The following is a 16516-nucleotide window of genomic DNA, read 5'->3' as shown; positions in this document are numbered from 1 at the left end:
TCTTATTCATTGCTTAGTGGTGATACAAACCAGCTGTGATAGCCAAACATTAGTGTTTACTGCCCAGCAGCCACTACATAATCACCTCCTTAATTATACACTGGTTTAGAGGTTTGCCTCATATATTCTAGAACTCTGATCTTTTATCAGAGTTTTATCTTCCTTTCTCTGCCATTTTGTATTAAACCCTCACCTAGTTTCTTACCTCTGTCTCCCCACCACCACCATTCCATGCTGTCACCCCATGTAAGCCAGCTTGACAGTGTGGTGCTCTCTATGAACTAAACTTCCTACAGAAAATAAGCATTCTTTTGGCAACACTACAAGTTATTCAATGAAATGACTTAAAAGATTACAAAACGTTCGAAGCATACATACCATGTATGCCAACAGAAACAAAAACCCACACAAAGGCCTCCCTGGAGAAATTGAAAAACATGCCACAACAGCATGGAAAAATTCCTTCCCAGTCCTTCTAAGGGCAATAAGCAAATGCCTGGGGATCCCAGAATAAAGGGAGGGTGGTAAATTGAGTTGACGGCAGCCTGAAAAAGAAGCCCGCCAGCTCACGCCTTACTAGGTTCAGGTGACACAATGTTGCATGAAAAGGTCTCCCAGGAGCATCTGCAGGCCCTGCAGAACTTTGCATGTAACTCTCAAAGGTCTCACAAAGACCTGGAGATCCCAGGTACAGCAACTTGGTCCCACTGCTGGACTCTTTCAGGCTTGTGTGGGACTCAGTAGCAGTGTATTCACCTCCCAAAGCTGCCACCTCCTCCTCTGCATGGGCAGTGAGGGAAGCACTTGCAGCCAGATGCCCGTTATTAATTGCATAACAAAACTTAATACAATAACTGTATCCTGGAAGAGAAGCTGGAGCGAGAACACATCATGTACCAATATCCTCAGACAACCCACTGAGGGTGCTTTGCAGCCTGCTGCCCCAGCTGCTTGGAGATCACAGACAACCTATGGCTGCTCCCAAGTTCAGGCTACCCCATCACCTATCCTTACCTATCCTAAAGAAATGATAAAACCATACTCTGCACCTAACATGGCAAAAGGACAAAACACACCTTCCTCCATCAATCAGAATGGTCACCTTAGGGTGGCTGGGTATGAATAAAGGATGGGGTGGAGGGTTTTTCAGTACATATGAAAAAATGGTGAAAAAATCTGTTATCTATTACTGTAGCAAAAAAAAAATCTGTTTCAGAAAATAGATTGAAGTAAATGAACTAAATATTCAGATTTAAAGTTCTGGGAACAAAGTTCTCAAAGTCACAGCGACGGTCAGGATACAAAGAGTACAGCAAGGAAGGATGTGGAGCTAAGTGACACGGACTGGTCACAAGAACGAGAGAACTCTGAACTGGAGAAATGCTTACATATTGCTCTTCTGTAATTATGTAAGCAAACAAGATTCTAGCCATAACCTTCAAATGTCTATTAGAAGTGTAGTGTCATTGTTCCAAGACCTGTCTCAACATATTTAAAAAAAATCAGCTCCACCAAAAATTAATTTGGGTTTCCCTTCAGCTTCAATAGAGGATAGATTAAGTAAACATGTTATTTTAGTTTCTCATGTACTGTACCCAACTTAACATACAAACTTCCCCAACCATACAGAAATGTAGATAATATAGATACATATAATTATGTATCAGCATATTGCATTTTATAATGAATATATAAGAGAATCACAGCTCTACTGCAGACAGGGAAACTGCAGAAAGAGAAGAGTGTAGCAATTAGGAAAAAGAATACAATGTGAGATCACAATCTGGAGACTTTAGTAAAAATTGAAGGGGAAAAACAAAACAAAAACAAACCTCCATAATCACTCTGGGAAAGAGCTACTTAAACAATGTACTCACCAATGCAGTGTGAACCATCTGTAGATGTTACAAAGCCACGAGGGCAGAGGCAAAAGTAACTTCCAACAGTATTGGAACATTCACCAGCATCACATATTCCTGGAATGAGGCTGCACTCATTAATATCTGGAGACAAGAACAGGTGAAAAACACTTTGTTAAAAAGTAAAATTTGGAAAAGGTTTTTAACTTGCCATCCTGCTCATGTGGGTTTATATAATGGCCACAATACTGCTGAGTTTTTTATATTAGCATAATGCAACTGGCATAAATCTTGTTGGTGAACTTCCACAAGTAAAATGTTAGTGTAGACATCTGTGTTGCATGCCACAATACTCATCATACAATACCAAATGGCGACACTAACTTGTTGTGGCAATCTGCCAACAAGATTTACACAAATGGTTTTACAGTGACAGGTATCCATAATTGGATTTGGGCCCATGTCTCTTACAACACTACCCTACACTTCAACCATAACAAGTGGATTTTTTAGGATTTGGTCTACAACAGTGGTCTTCTGAGATTTCTGGGCTCCCTGAACTGGTGTCCAAGCTATTTTTATATAACTGCAAGATTTGTATACGTACATAATATTGAGCATTTTTCTTGAGTACACAGTAGTGTGTTCAGCATCAACATCTTAAAGGCATGTGCCCTCATTCACAAGGTAAGGTATTTCATTATGCCACTGAAAATCTGGACAAGATAAGACTAAACTAGGAAAAAGCTGATTAAACCTCTTTATACAGTGGCTGAAATCCAGTACTGTAGTAAGTCACAAGTATGCCCACTGAATCAATGGAATATACTGTACATAGGTTTTGACTCATAAAATCCCCTCTGATTTAATTGTCCTACTCTAGTGATTGCCTACTGGGTTTCAGCCAATGGATACTAAAGCCTAAGACAAAAAAAATATGTTTACTATAAGATGTTACAAACCTCCAAAGAACATGGTCTTTACACATGGTCACTGCCCTGGAACAGCCTGTACTTGTTATTACAAAAAGTTACATTCACCACCCTCCATCACAGACAGGGATTATGATTCCATTATAGTGTGAAAATCTAGGTGCTCATTTCACACTTCAGGGTTGTTTTGCATATGCATTGAACTGAAAACCTTCAAAGTGGTTTCAGAAAGGCTTGAGATGTGCCCTTTGATTTCTGTCTTTCTTCAGCCTGGAGACAGTATCTGCAGATATACAGTACTATGGCCTAGATCTGAAAATAGTGAACAGTTTATTTGCAATTCTGACTTGTTTGCCAATGTTTTTCCTCTTTCTTGCATACTCATAGCAGCCAAGCAGACACCCACAGCACTGAATATATGGGAATAAAGGGATGTGTACCGTAGACATTGTGATATCTGTGGAGTTGCAGAAGGAAAAATATTTCTGGATCGCAACATGCTATTGTTTCCTGAGAGCACATATCTTTATAGTAAATAGTTTGTTTGAGAAACTATCCTTCCAGTGTTGTGTTGGATTCAGCTCTATCACATTGATTCCAGAGATGCACTTATATATGAGGACAAAGTTTGTCCAACAGAAGTGACTACCAACCCCCAAAGGAGTGACTCAAGCACTTGCAGACCAATGCTCTTTTGTTTCGTGTGAAGTGGGGGCATCACTGAAATGTGCTCCTTTGACAGCCTAACAAAGTGGGGATCAGTTTAATGGGAGGCTAGGAGGAAATGAACAAGTTGGAGACTTCTCTTTTAGGGAGAATTCTGGTGAGGACATAATCTCTCAGGATGAGAGGCTGTACATATATTTAGAAACAATATAAAATATTTTTTTGGTCTCGGTTTTAAAGCCTAGTTGTAATTTTAAATAGTTTTTTTTTATGTTGCAGCCAAAATCCTACTGTGAAATAGTGTATGAGTAAGGAAATTGAACAATTATTTTTTGCAGTTTTCTGCCCATTTATTACACATCCAGGTTTGTAACTGAATGCACAACTAGGAGTTTGACTTGCATATGTCTAAGCTCATGACAGACAACTGGAGTAATTCCACATACCACATATGTAATTTTGGGTTTCTGCTGTGCAAATCAAATAGGATTCTGGTTGGTATTTCATAAGCATTTCTTAAGGCTGCAATTTTATATCCACTTTGATAGGAGTAAGCACTATTTAACTCAATAGGATTTATGATTGAGTAAACATAGCTAGGATTTCAGTGTTAATCTTTTTACTTTTACTGAATTTTTTTGATGCCAGCAACACAAGAAATGGTATAGACACATATTTCAAGAAACATTAAGATATCATTAAGCACTTGTAGTTTCCCCTATATGAAAGAATTCTGCTACATTTAACTGAAAATTGTTCCAAAATAAAATGAAAGCATAGTAAAGAATTTGATCAGTCTTTTGAAGCACAGAATCAGGGAATGCACAGTCTATTAAGAAACACTAGGAGGTGTAATCTTAAGTTATTTAAGTTGCAGTATATTTTCTGCTCTTATAAAGAAATTTTAGTCAGAAAGGTACTGAAAATGTAATGCAAATACATATCCACATTACAGCCAGAAAAAAAGGTTTCCTTTAAACATTCTGAAAAACATCTGGCTCTTCAAGTTAAAAAAAAAGATTTAAAAAAACCCACAGAAGTTTCATGACTCTTAGTTTATTTTATTTTTTTGTAAAAAAATTGGATTGTTAATGTCAAGTCATACCACTCCTGTTAAAAACTGGCATCATGCCCAAGTAAGGTCTGTAAGATTTTTGCCCCTGTAAAATGTTTGATCTTCCATTATACACATGAGGAATGGAAAGGAGTGGGTGGAGAGTCCTGGCTGGTGAGATCGCTTATGTAAAATAAATAAATAAATAAAATCCAGATTCAAGCTAGTATTCTACTGACTGACTTCATTCTCTTTCCTCTCGCATAGGTGTGAATGTGTGCGTGTATGCATGCATGCACACATGCATCTGCATGCATGTCCATATGCATGCCAAGCCATAACATAACTACCAGTTCTGGCACCCAGGACACATCTTACCATCTCCAACCCACTCTGCCTTGAAGTACAGTGGTGCCTCGCTTGACGACGATAATCTGTTCCAGCAAAATCGCTGTAGAACAAAGTTGTCATCAAGCGAAAGTAAAGAGCCCATTGAAATGCATTGAAAACCGTTCAATGCGTTCCAATGGGCAAAATACCTCACCATCCAGCTAAGATCCTTCATAGGGCGGCCATTTTCTGGTGCCTGTATAGTGAGGAATCCATCCTTAACACAGCGGGGAACCATTTTGAGTGCCGCCGATCAGCTCTCAAGCGGATTTTCCCCATTTAAACATTGTTTTGCAATCGCAAAAGCTATTGCAAAAAGCTCATCGTTAAGAGGATTTGTCATGGAGCAGGGCAATCGTTAAGCAGGGCACCACTGTATATATTCAAGCCCTACTAGAAGAACAAGAAAAAATGTGGTGTGACCCTAAAAGTAATGTGGTTAGAACTGGAGAATGTTATTCTTTATTTCCCAAACACTCACTAGTAGATTTCACTTCTAGATTTTGGTGCTTTGGGAAAAGCCACAGTTTTTCCAATTCTGTGTTCGCATGCGTGTGTGGGGTGGGGGTGGGGGATGCTTGAGAGCAAAAGGCAGGTAGAAAGAGAAACAGGGACCAATTTAATTTCTCTTCATCTAACATGGAATCTATTTATGTTGACACCTGCATATTTTAAAAATTCCCTGCATAGAAAGAACTCAACTTCTAAAGTAATGTGTCATTCCAGTTCCAGGTAGAGGGGGGAGCAGGCTAGGGATTACAGTAGGTTAGGTTCAAGAAAATTTGTGGGGATATGGGGAGGGGGGAGGTCTTTGTAACAATGAGGAGGAATTCGGCTACTTGATTGGTAATAGAAGTCGAGAAATCACTCAGTAGTATGGGGAAAGAGTCAGGGAAAGAGAGGGAGAGGGAAGAGAGAAGTGGTCCTAGCAATCGCTTGCGAGGGGTATTGTGAATTGGGCACCGGAGTAGAATGTGGTCCAGGGAGTCAGGTTCAAGTGCACAGAAGTGGCACAGTCTATTGGAACGAGGAGTTCTTGTGAATCTTCCGAAGTGGGCTGCGGATGGGAAAATATTCAGCCTGCACTCACTTGTATTTTATAATGCCAATAAAGGTTTATAGATAGAAAAGTAATGTGTCTCTGTAAAAATCTGAGGTATTCTTATTGCATAGCTCTTTCTTTCCATATTAGATTTTGGAATATTTGGGAGAAACCTTTGCAAGTTTTAATCACTTTTATTTGTGGTTTGATTCTAGTGATTATTGGTCAAAATCCTATTGGGGTAAACACAACTACGTATTCCAGTGACTGACTTCTTTCCCTTGATGGGGTTAACTGAGGCTAATTGACTGCTGCGTCTCAACAGCATACCTATTCAGGCTCCCAGTTGTTCAAGAGCACCTCAATTAAGCAAAATTAGTCCTGCTGAATTAAACAGTCCTTATGTGAACACCAGTTTAGGGCTTTATATGTCATCATTAACACTTTGAAATCAATGCGGAAATGAACGGGCAGCCAATCCAAGGCAGCCAGAGTGGGGGAGATATGTTGATGTTTTCTCACCCCAGTAAGAAGTCTGGCTGCTGCGTTCTGCACCATTTGAAGCTTCTGCATCAAACTCAAAGGTAGCTGCACATAGAGCACATTACAATAGTCTAATCTTGAGACTATAAGCACATGGACCAGAGTGGTGAGGGCCCCCACATCAAGGTAGGGTCGCAGCTGGGCAATCCGCCAAAGATGGAAATAGGCGGTATAGACCACTGACGCTACCTGGGTTTCCATGGTAAGTGCTGGATCCAGTTGGACCCCCAAGTTGCAAACCGCACTCTTTGTGATGAGAGTCACCTCCCCCAAAGGAGAGGGAGTTTCCCAAGCCACCAATATCAGGGCCACCCACCCTCAGGACCTCCATCTTGTCCAGGTTCAGGCTCAGACTATTCACCTGCATCCATTTCAATATGGCCTCCAGACAGCACTGAAGGGATGAAATGGCATCCACTGTTGTTGGAGAAAAGGAGATGTAGAGCTGGGTGTCATCAGCATACTGGTGAAACAAAGCCCCACACCCCCTGATGACCTGACCCAGCAGCCTCATGTAGATATTAAACAGCATTGAGGAGATAATCAACCCCTGCGGAACCCCATAATTAAAATTCCACGGAGCTGATACACTCTCCCCAAGCTGTACTCTCTGGGGATGGTCCTCCAAGATCAGAGCCAGGCTAGCACCAGACCCCCAATTCCCAGCTTGGAAAGCCTCCCCAGGAGGATACTGAGGTCGATGGTATTGAAGGCGCTTGAGATATCGAGGAGGACCAAAAGACATTTTGCCCGTCAGCCTCCCTCAACAGGTCATCAAACAGGGTGACCAATGCCATTTCCGTACCATGGCACAGCCTGAAGCCCAACTGAAATGGATCCAGGGCATTGGCTTCATTCAAAAGGGCCTGGAGCTGGTCAGTCACCAACCTCTCTACCATTGGCAACGGGCCTATAATTGTCAATGTTGTCCACCGCCAAACTTGGTTTCTTCCTAATGGGCCTAATGAGTTAATTATTGCAGTGCCCCATTTGGTTGTTATAGGCCTGGCTGCTTTGATTAGCGAGGCTGGGCAAGGGTCAAGGGAGGAGGTGGTGGCACTACATTGGTCAAACACTTTGTCCACCATATCTGGCATCACAGGCTGAAAAAGACTGAGTCTCATCAGGCAAGTCGGAGCATTAGACGTCTCTGCTCGATCTACTGCATTCAAAAAAGGAGAATGCTCCCAGTAGATGGCCTCCACTTTAGATTTTAAAAATGCTGCAAATTGGTCAGGTGAAATACTAGTAAGAGGCTTATCACTTAGACCAATTCTGGATAGATTGCAGACTATATGGAAAAGTTCCACCTGCTGATTTGAAGCTATCCAGACAATGAAGCAAGCTTGACTGGCAGCCCTCACCCTGGTAAGGTAAAGCTTAGTTGCAATCCTGACAGCTTTTCAATTATAATCCATCATGTTTCATCTCCACTTGTACTCTAGCCTTCTCCTACTTTGCTTCATAGCTCGCAGCTGTTGGTTAAACCAGAGTGCTGCAATGGAGAGGGCATTTAGGAGCGATAGTGTCAACAGCCCTGGTAGCAGCAGCCATCAACTAGAGCCTCAACAAGTCAGCCATCAACTAGAGCCTCAACAGCAGCACCAGTCAGATCAGCCGGAATCCCTCTCATGGAGTCCTGGAATCCTATAGGCTCCAGTAACCTTGAAGGGCGGACTATTAAAATAGATCCTTGCTCCCTGTGGGGAGGGAGAGCCACTGAGAAGTTGCATTTAATTAGGCGGTGATCCAACCATGAGAAGGGGACCAACACAAGGTCAGTCACCATCAGACCGAACTGGAAACACCAGGTCTAATATGTGACCACCCATGTGGGTGGGGCCGCTGACATGTTGGGACATGTCCAAGGAAGCTATGGTTTCCAAGAACTCAAGACCCAGACCGGAAACCTCCGCCTGTGTATGGATGTTGAAATCACCCAAGACCAAAAGCCTCGGAGATTCCAACAATGGCATGGAGACAAAGTCCGCCAGCTCTGGTAAGGAAATGTCTGGGTCGCGGAGAGCATGATAACCCAGCAAGATCCCAATACCATCCCTGGCCCCAATCGACACGTGTAGGGCCTCAAAACCAGGTGTCACCACCACGGAGTGCCTAACAACCTCTAGAGTGTTTTTATAGACAATGGCTACCTCCCCCCACTTCTCCAGTCTACTCTGTTGTTGGAATGCATAACCTGGAGGGCAGGCAAAGGTCAATGGAACACCCCCTTCCCCACCCATCAAAGTCTCAGTTATGCATGCCAGGTCTGCATCCTCCTCCAGGATAAGGTCTTGGATAATCTGGAATTTCTTGGATACAGACCTGGCATTCAGCCACACCAGATTTAGAGTGGTGCTTGGGACTCAAAGAGTCATCTCCTACAGATTCCAGACTCACTTATCAAAGGCTCTGTCAGCAAAACTTCCACTATGCAACCTCCACTGATGGGAGTGGAGAAAATAATTAATGCATTCATGCAATCAAGTTCCACAGTGATGAAATAGTGGCTCAGATGTGACCTAGTTTTGTGACTGGGGAATCCTTCCCAAAACTCTACAGCAGAAAATGCTCATGTGGAACTTGTTTGCATGAATGAATTAATTATTTTCTCCACTCCCACAAGCTGATATCTCAAAGAGAGAAAGAAGTTACACTTGTCTGGTACGTATAAGTTGATCAACTCTTACATTCTTGGAAATAATAAATCATTCTACAGGTTGAATTACATATCTATGAAATTTATGTTTCAAATATATTTGAATGAGTCACTAATCTTCTTACGGCCCATGTGTGGAGAGTAATATCCGTAGATTTGTGGCATTCAAATTAAACGATATAATACCTTATTTTTCTAGTTGACTCATGTCGGGAATAAGTAATGTCTGCAACAGTTTCACGATCTGCCATGTCTGAAAGCTGATGTACTTGTGTGTGTGTGTGTGTGTGTGTGTGTGTGTGTGTGTGTGTGTGTGTGTGTGTGTGTGTGTGTGTGTGTGTGTGTGTGTGTGTGTGTAATAGCAACTATTAACTTTCTTCTTAATGTATAATTCTTCAATTTTTCTTATCTAAATATACATGGTAGAACAGAGTTGAAGAACTTGTGGCCATCCACATGCCATTGGAATAAAGTAGAAAATGAGTTTTAAAAAAAGTCTTGTGATTTATTGTCATGCTATTTCCATTATCAAATAATATATTTCTAATTTTACAACATGTTACAATTTTAAGCCCCCTTCAAGCACTCATCAAGAAGGGCTTCCTCATAAGCATGCACCATGCTCTATTCTGTCCTCTCAACTTCTGACCACAAGATGAATGTGAAGGTTTATGTTGGGAATACGATGTAAACACATTTATCTGAGCCCATTTACGCTGCACTATAAGAACCAAATGCATTTAGTGGGTTAAAGGACTGAAAGCTGGCTTACTCTATTAACAAGCAGCTTACATTTCAGCAATTGACATCAACGGCATTATATTTCATGCCAATTAGAAACATTATATTTATAGAAATACTGACTACAACCAATCAACATAAATACATGAAAAATATGTTTGCTGCTAGAATACCTGTTGTGACATTTACCCCATGGCCCCTGCTTGTTTCACCAAACACAGAGCTCACGAAACTATCTCAACATGCCCTTTAACACGCTGCCACCAGTTGATCTCTTTACTAACCTATATTTCCTATGAAAGACTGAGGTCCATTCAGTACTGAACTTTTAAACAGAAACAGGTTTATTCATGACAAGTTGTTTTAGGACTAGTTCTTAAGCACATTCTTAAAGTTACACAAAGCTTCAGTATTTTACTTTAACCTCTCCTTTCTTAATTAATAGGGTCGTGGAGGTGCTACGGGTTAAACTGCAGAAGCCTTTGTATTGCAAGACCTGCAGTCGTAAGATTGAATCCATGCGACAAAGCCCCCGTCACTTGCCCCAGCTCCCGCCAACCTAGCAGTTTGAAAGCATGTAAATGCAAGTAGATAAATAGGTACCACCACGGTGGGAAGGTAACAGTGTTCCATGTCTAGTCACACTGGCCACGTGACCATGGAAGATTGTCCTCGGACAAAACGCTAGCTCTATGGGAGATGAGCACGACTGGACAAATTGTCAAGGGGAACCTTCACCTTTATCTTAATTAATACAGGTCACACTCTGACTAATCACTCTTTAAATACTCTCTCTGCCTCAAACCCCAAACTCTTCAAAATTCTGTCTCTGAACTCACTAGACTCCGACTCTCCCTCCCTTCTAGTTTCTCTGGCTCCACCTCCCAACAGTTCTCATTGGAACATGCCAATAATCTTCTACCTGAGCCAACGCAGGGTGATTGCTACACCTGCATACTCTAAGACTTCCCAACACCCCTGTGCCAAGAAAAAAAAAATTACAGAGGTGGGCCTAAAAGCTCATTCTCTACTCCTGGGACCATCATTACCATTGAATGATGTGCCCAGCCTCCCAAATCCACAAAAAGCTTTCAAAACAAACGATCTGAAACCAGCAGTAATTCTATGGAAAATAGAATTTTATTTGTTTGTTTGTTTGTTTGTTTATGTATTTATGTATTTGTTTGTTTGTTTGTTTGTTTGTTCGTTCATTCATTCATTCATTCATTCATTCATTCATTCATTCATTCATTCATTCATTCATTTATTTATTTATTTATTTATTTATTTATTTATTTATTTATTTATTTAAACTGGGAAGTCATACAGGCAAAGAAGGGTCCTGCATGTGGAAAACAGGCCCTCAGAACATCTGAAATTCACTGAGCTTAAGAAGCATCTTAATTTCAGGAATTAAATATACTTATCATTCATGTTTTTCTCTTGTATGCAGCCATTTTTACATTTATATTTACAGAGATGTATCTCAGGCTTATTCCTTACCTACTTGAGTTAGTTTGCAGTGAATGTACCTTAACTAAAAAGAGTTTTCATAAATGTGAAAAGTGGCATTCCTTTATACAGAACACAGGCCAAGAACATACTAACACTTGCTTTGCCTACGCAGTATACATACTATGTACAGCTATATTTAGCTGCCTTCACTTCATTATTTAAGCTGCTATTGTGAAAAATAAAGTACCCTTTCAAACATTAACTGAGTGAAAATAAAGAGTATTCCATTACAAACATATACAACACTTCTCTATTTATTTTTGCTTTCACCTTTATTATTTATTCTAAAGCTGATTTATTCATGGCACAGTTTCAAGCACATACTTTCCCAGATTTGTACAAAAGATTTCTCCCTTTTCAGACTGATCTTGCATCATAGACCTTATACTTTATTTATTTTGCCCAGGATCTTCATCAGTAACATTTAGATGCCAGACTTAGACAATATGGCAAACATTAGTCCTCAGTGGGTTTTTTTTTTTTTTTGCACTATTCATATTTTCCTAATGGCTCTTTACATCATAGAATGACATGGAGCTAACTGATTTGTTTTTATTATGAATTTCCTCTTTTGTATTTTTATATTTCTAAACCCTTATTATACTTTCATAACTAAAAGTATATCTGCAGCACACAATTATAGAACCTGGATGCCTCTTTAATGGCCATGGCTACATTCTACTGAATCCTGGGATTCAAAATTTGATGAGCTACTCAGAATTCCTTATACTAAGAAGTTTTAATGTAGCTCTGTCTCAGCTTCCCTCTAAGAACCTCAGCAAACTACAGACACAAGATTCAATGGGAAAAGCCATTCTAGTTAGTGATATCAAACTGCTTCAACTATGTAGTGTAGATGCACTCTCAGCTACAGCTTCATCTTCAACCAGCACAATGAAATACAGATGCTAAGTATAACAGAAAAAAGTTGATCCTGCAACTTACGTACCAATAAGATGTATGATATATTGGCTGCATTTTTATAAACCATCAGTTTATTCTAAAGGTAGTTTTAGAGGTGTACTACAATACAGTTGTGCCCCGCTTAACGATTACCCTGTATAACGACGAATCCGCTTCAAGACGATTTTTGTGATCGCAAAACAATGTTTTAAATGGGTTTTTTTCACTTTGCGAAGATCGGTTCCCTGCTTCGGGAACTGATTCTTCACATTACGAAGATCAAAACAGCTGGTTGTGGGGTTTTCAAAATGGCCACCAGGTGCTCTAAATGGCTCCCCGCTGTGTTTTTGGACGGATTCCTCGCTCTACAGGCACCGAAAATGGCCGCCCCTATGGAGGATCTTTGCTGGACGGTGAGTTTTTCAGCCCATTGGAATGCATGGAATGGTTTTCAATGCGTTTCAATGGGCTTTTTTATTTCGCTTTACGACGTTTTCGCTCTACAGTGATTTCGCTGGAACGAATTAACATCATTAAGCAAGGCACTACTGTATCATTATCTATGCTTTAGATCTGGAGCTGGGAAAAGGAAAGAATCCTGTTTCTGTGATAGACAGTAGAGGGCTATCACCATGTCTGTACAGAGGTTTCTACTGACCAACTGGGCTAATGACCCAAGTCCAATTTTCAGCTTCCTACTGAAGGCTGCAGTGAAGATTAACAGAAACCAACATAGGCAATGGAGATCACACAGATATTTTATTCATAACACTTACCTTCACACTTCTGAGTTGCTTCATTCTGTTTGTGGCCAGCAGGACATTTGCATTCATATGATCCAACTGTATTGATGCAATTTCCTCCCTGGCAAATTCCTGGGATGGCTTGACATTCATCAACATCTGTAAATAAAACAGCCAGAACAGTGATAAAACTGTATCTCACAATGCTCTAAAAAGTTTCTGAAAATAAATCTTACATCAGATTTAGGCAATGTGGAGCCCAAATGCAGCTTCCCAGCACCCTTGCAGGTCCTCAGAACCACAAAGAAATTCCTCTCCCCCCCTCTCTCACACTCAAATTACTATTACAGGTGTGCCTCGGTTTACAAATTTAATGTGTTCTCTGGAACATTACATAATGCGGAAACTCGTAAACCGAAACGCTGATTGCCATGGGAACGGGAACGGCAATACAAACCTCCAGGCACAATGCATCCTGGGGAAACTTCCTTCGTAGTCCGGGAAAAAAAACATAAACCGAGGCATTATTTTCCATGGATTTTGCTTCGTAAACTGAAAATTACGTTAATCGAGGTGTTCGTAAACCGAGGTTCGTCTGCATGCTGCTATAAAAGTTCCCTTGTGCTCTCCAGGAGACAAGTAAGGCAATTCTGCCATGTTTAAGCCCCCCAGCACTCCCTGTACTCTCCCCAACCCACAGGCCACTGGAGACTATGAGGGGCTTTTTCAATTAAAGAGAGGCCTACAGTTTAAAAAGAGGCTTTTTCAATTTTTTTTAAAGAGGCCTCTCTTTCGCAAAAGACTGTTTAGAGAGAAGATTCTACAAAGTTAGAGGTGGGCATGTGCTACACTAAAACTTAAAAAAAGAGATTCTTACCCAGTGTGATATGATTGTCAATAACACAGACATCAGAGATTCTTCTGCTGATAGCAGTGAGAATATAGACATTCCCTCTTCAGACAGATATTTATTCTAAATTCTTGCTTTCTCTTTATTACATAAATCCTAGGAGCTCACAGGTAATTGTCAAGTCATTTTGGAGTTTTATAATTCAGCTTCATATTAATTTATGAACTTCTCTACTTCTGTGTACCCTAAGAGTATAGACTTTTAGATGATCACATTTTGCTTCCATTTTGATTTCTAAGTAGTCCCCTAGTCAACCAGTTTATCAGAACCACTGACTGTGAAACTTGCTGTAAGCAAGTTTGCAGGAAGTTTTTATATTTCTTTTGTGAACTTCTCCAGAGTTTATGCCAAATAAACCGTGCATGAATTACATGATAGAAGATACAAGGCCATGTAGACTCTACATATCTATGCTGGAATTGTTTATTCAAGCCTTGCCATCAAACTATTTATCCATCTTTTTAATTTTTATTTTGGTACATAATCTCCACCATTTCCTAACAATGAATTAGGAAACACTGATTTATGCTTAACAAGTTGAGTTCAAGTAGTCTTGAACTTCTAAAGAAGATGAATGGCTCTGAAGCCACAGAGATGTTTCATAACTTGTCTAGATGGTAACTCCTTCTTATTCCTCAATGCCACCATTTATGGCACTTTGGCACTGAAGTTTCTTATGTCTCAACAAAAAAAGACAAGGCCTTATCCTGATTTTTCCTGAACTGTAAGTCTGGATGTACTTCTGGATTCATCTCTAATCTTGGATGCCCAGGTCTTGGCAGTGCCCAGGAGTGCACTTGCACAGCTAAAGCTGGTGCACCAACTGTCGGATCTAGCTACAGTGACACATGCCTTAGTTACATCCCGTTTGGATTACTGTAACATGCTCTATGTGGGGCTGCCTTTGAAGACAGTTGGGAAACTTCAGCTGTTGCAAAACTCTGCAGCCAGACTACTGACAGAGGCCAACTACAGGGAGCATATAACACATATGTTAAAAGAACTGCTCTGGCTACCTGTCCATATCCAGGCCCAATTCAAAGTGCGGGTCATTACCTATAAAGCCCTATACAGCTTGGGTCCAGGCTACCTGAGGGACCATATCTCCCTATATGTGCCTTCTCGGCGATTAAGATCAGCAGAAGAAGATTTATCATCCAAAGCTCTCTATTTGTTTTTTGATTTATATTCTTAATGGTTGATTAAAGGTATCACCTACTCCTGCATTTATGTCTCAACAGCTTCTCGTGTCTCAGCAGATTAAAGACCTCAGCCCATCCAGTGCTAACACAGATAATTCATTTGCATATAGTTTATTTATTTTATTTTATTATTAATAGCTAAATGGGTCTCTCTGCCTCTCTCTCCACCTTGTTACCCTTCAGGGAGCCCATGCTCATCATAGTCAGTCTATACAGCAAATGCAGAGTTCTGCACACTGTACAGTAACACAATTCTGTATCACTGTAGTACCATAGTACATATAGTATTACTAGTACCATGCTACCATAGTCATCTGGCACAATACGATCATCCATATGAGCCAGGTATGATTTTGTTATGACAACATCAATGTCATATTACAATTTCATGGCTCTTCCATTTTTGAGGTGGTGCTATATTTTGTCTTCTTGGTGGCAGTTGATACATTCAAGAACTCTTTGTCTGTTGATGTCCCTGAAACCTTCCTTCAGGAAGCAGGTAAATATGGTGCAATTTAAAGAGATTTCATGAACATCCTTCCTACCTGAGAGATTTCCCAACGCATTTTTTTTGTCATTTTTGTATTTAGTTGTTGCAGTCTGGGGTATGTGTTCTGCTATATGCTTATGGCTGGTTATGTATGGTAATGTCACTGTTATGTATAATTTTGGGTTAATGTTGTGGGTATGTATAATTTTGGGTTAATGTTGTGGGTCTGTTTTTGACTTTTGTAAACCTCCCATACTGGGCTGTATATAAATAAATAAATAAATAAATAAATAAATAAATAAATAAATAAATAAATAAATAAATAAATAAATAAATAAATAAATAAATAAATAAATAAAAATAAGCCCAAAGCAAGGAGAAATTTTTGTGCAAATGGATCTTTATTCTGTTTCCTGTCACTTGATGAGCTGCTTTGCACACTAATCACTTATTTAATAGAAATATTTATCAACAGTTTTTCTGCCTTCCATGAACCGTAATCATAATATACAACTTGAAGTAATGAATAACAGTTAAATCATTTGTTTGTTTCTTCAAATATTCCAATTCCCAAACATTTTTCATGGGCAGTGTGATACAGAATGCATAAAATGTTGTCTAAATTAGAGATTATTAAGGCATAGATCATTCAAAGACTGCTATGTTATATGACAACTTGAATGTAAATAAAATGGACCTCAATGGAGAGCTATTTCTTTATTATTTCTTTATTCAATTTGTATCCCACTCCCATTAGTGTCACAGCACTACACCGGGTGGGTTATGACTTGTAAAAGAGAAAACAAGAATAAAAATAGAGAAATTAAAACCAATAGCAATAACCCTAAAAAAAAACAGACAGCACTG

General features: G+C 39.9%; 1 protein-coding gene across 1 annotated transcript in view; it reads right to left on the bottom strand.

Annotated features, from left to right (window-relative positions):
- The window catches only part of FBN2 (fibrillin 2), a 226226-nt gene that overhangs the window by 132412 nt on the left and 77298 nt on the right, over positions 1 to 16516 (bottom strand). Inside the window, exons 7-8 of the mRNA XM_072992394.2 lie at positions 13081 to 13206; positions 1878 to 2003 (exon numbers count right to left, since the gene is read on the bottom strand). Coding sequence (XP_072848495.2) covers positions 1878 to 2003; positions 13081 to 13206 — 252 coding nt within the window. The remainder of the gene's footprint in view (positions 1 to 1877; positions 2004 to 13080; positions 13207 to 16516) is intronic.

This window comes from Pogona vitticeps, chromosome 2 (genome assembly GCF_051106095.1).
Source record: "Pogona vitticeps strain Pit_001003342236 chromosome 2, PviZW2.1, whole genome shotgun sequence".
NCBI classification, from domain to species: Eukaryota; Metazoa; Chordata; class Lepidosauria; order Squamata; family Agamidae; genus Pogona; species Pogona vitticeps.
The sequence above is the reverse complement of the archived record's forward strand: the minus strand, read 5'-3'. Positions and strand labels throughout refer to the sequence as shown.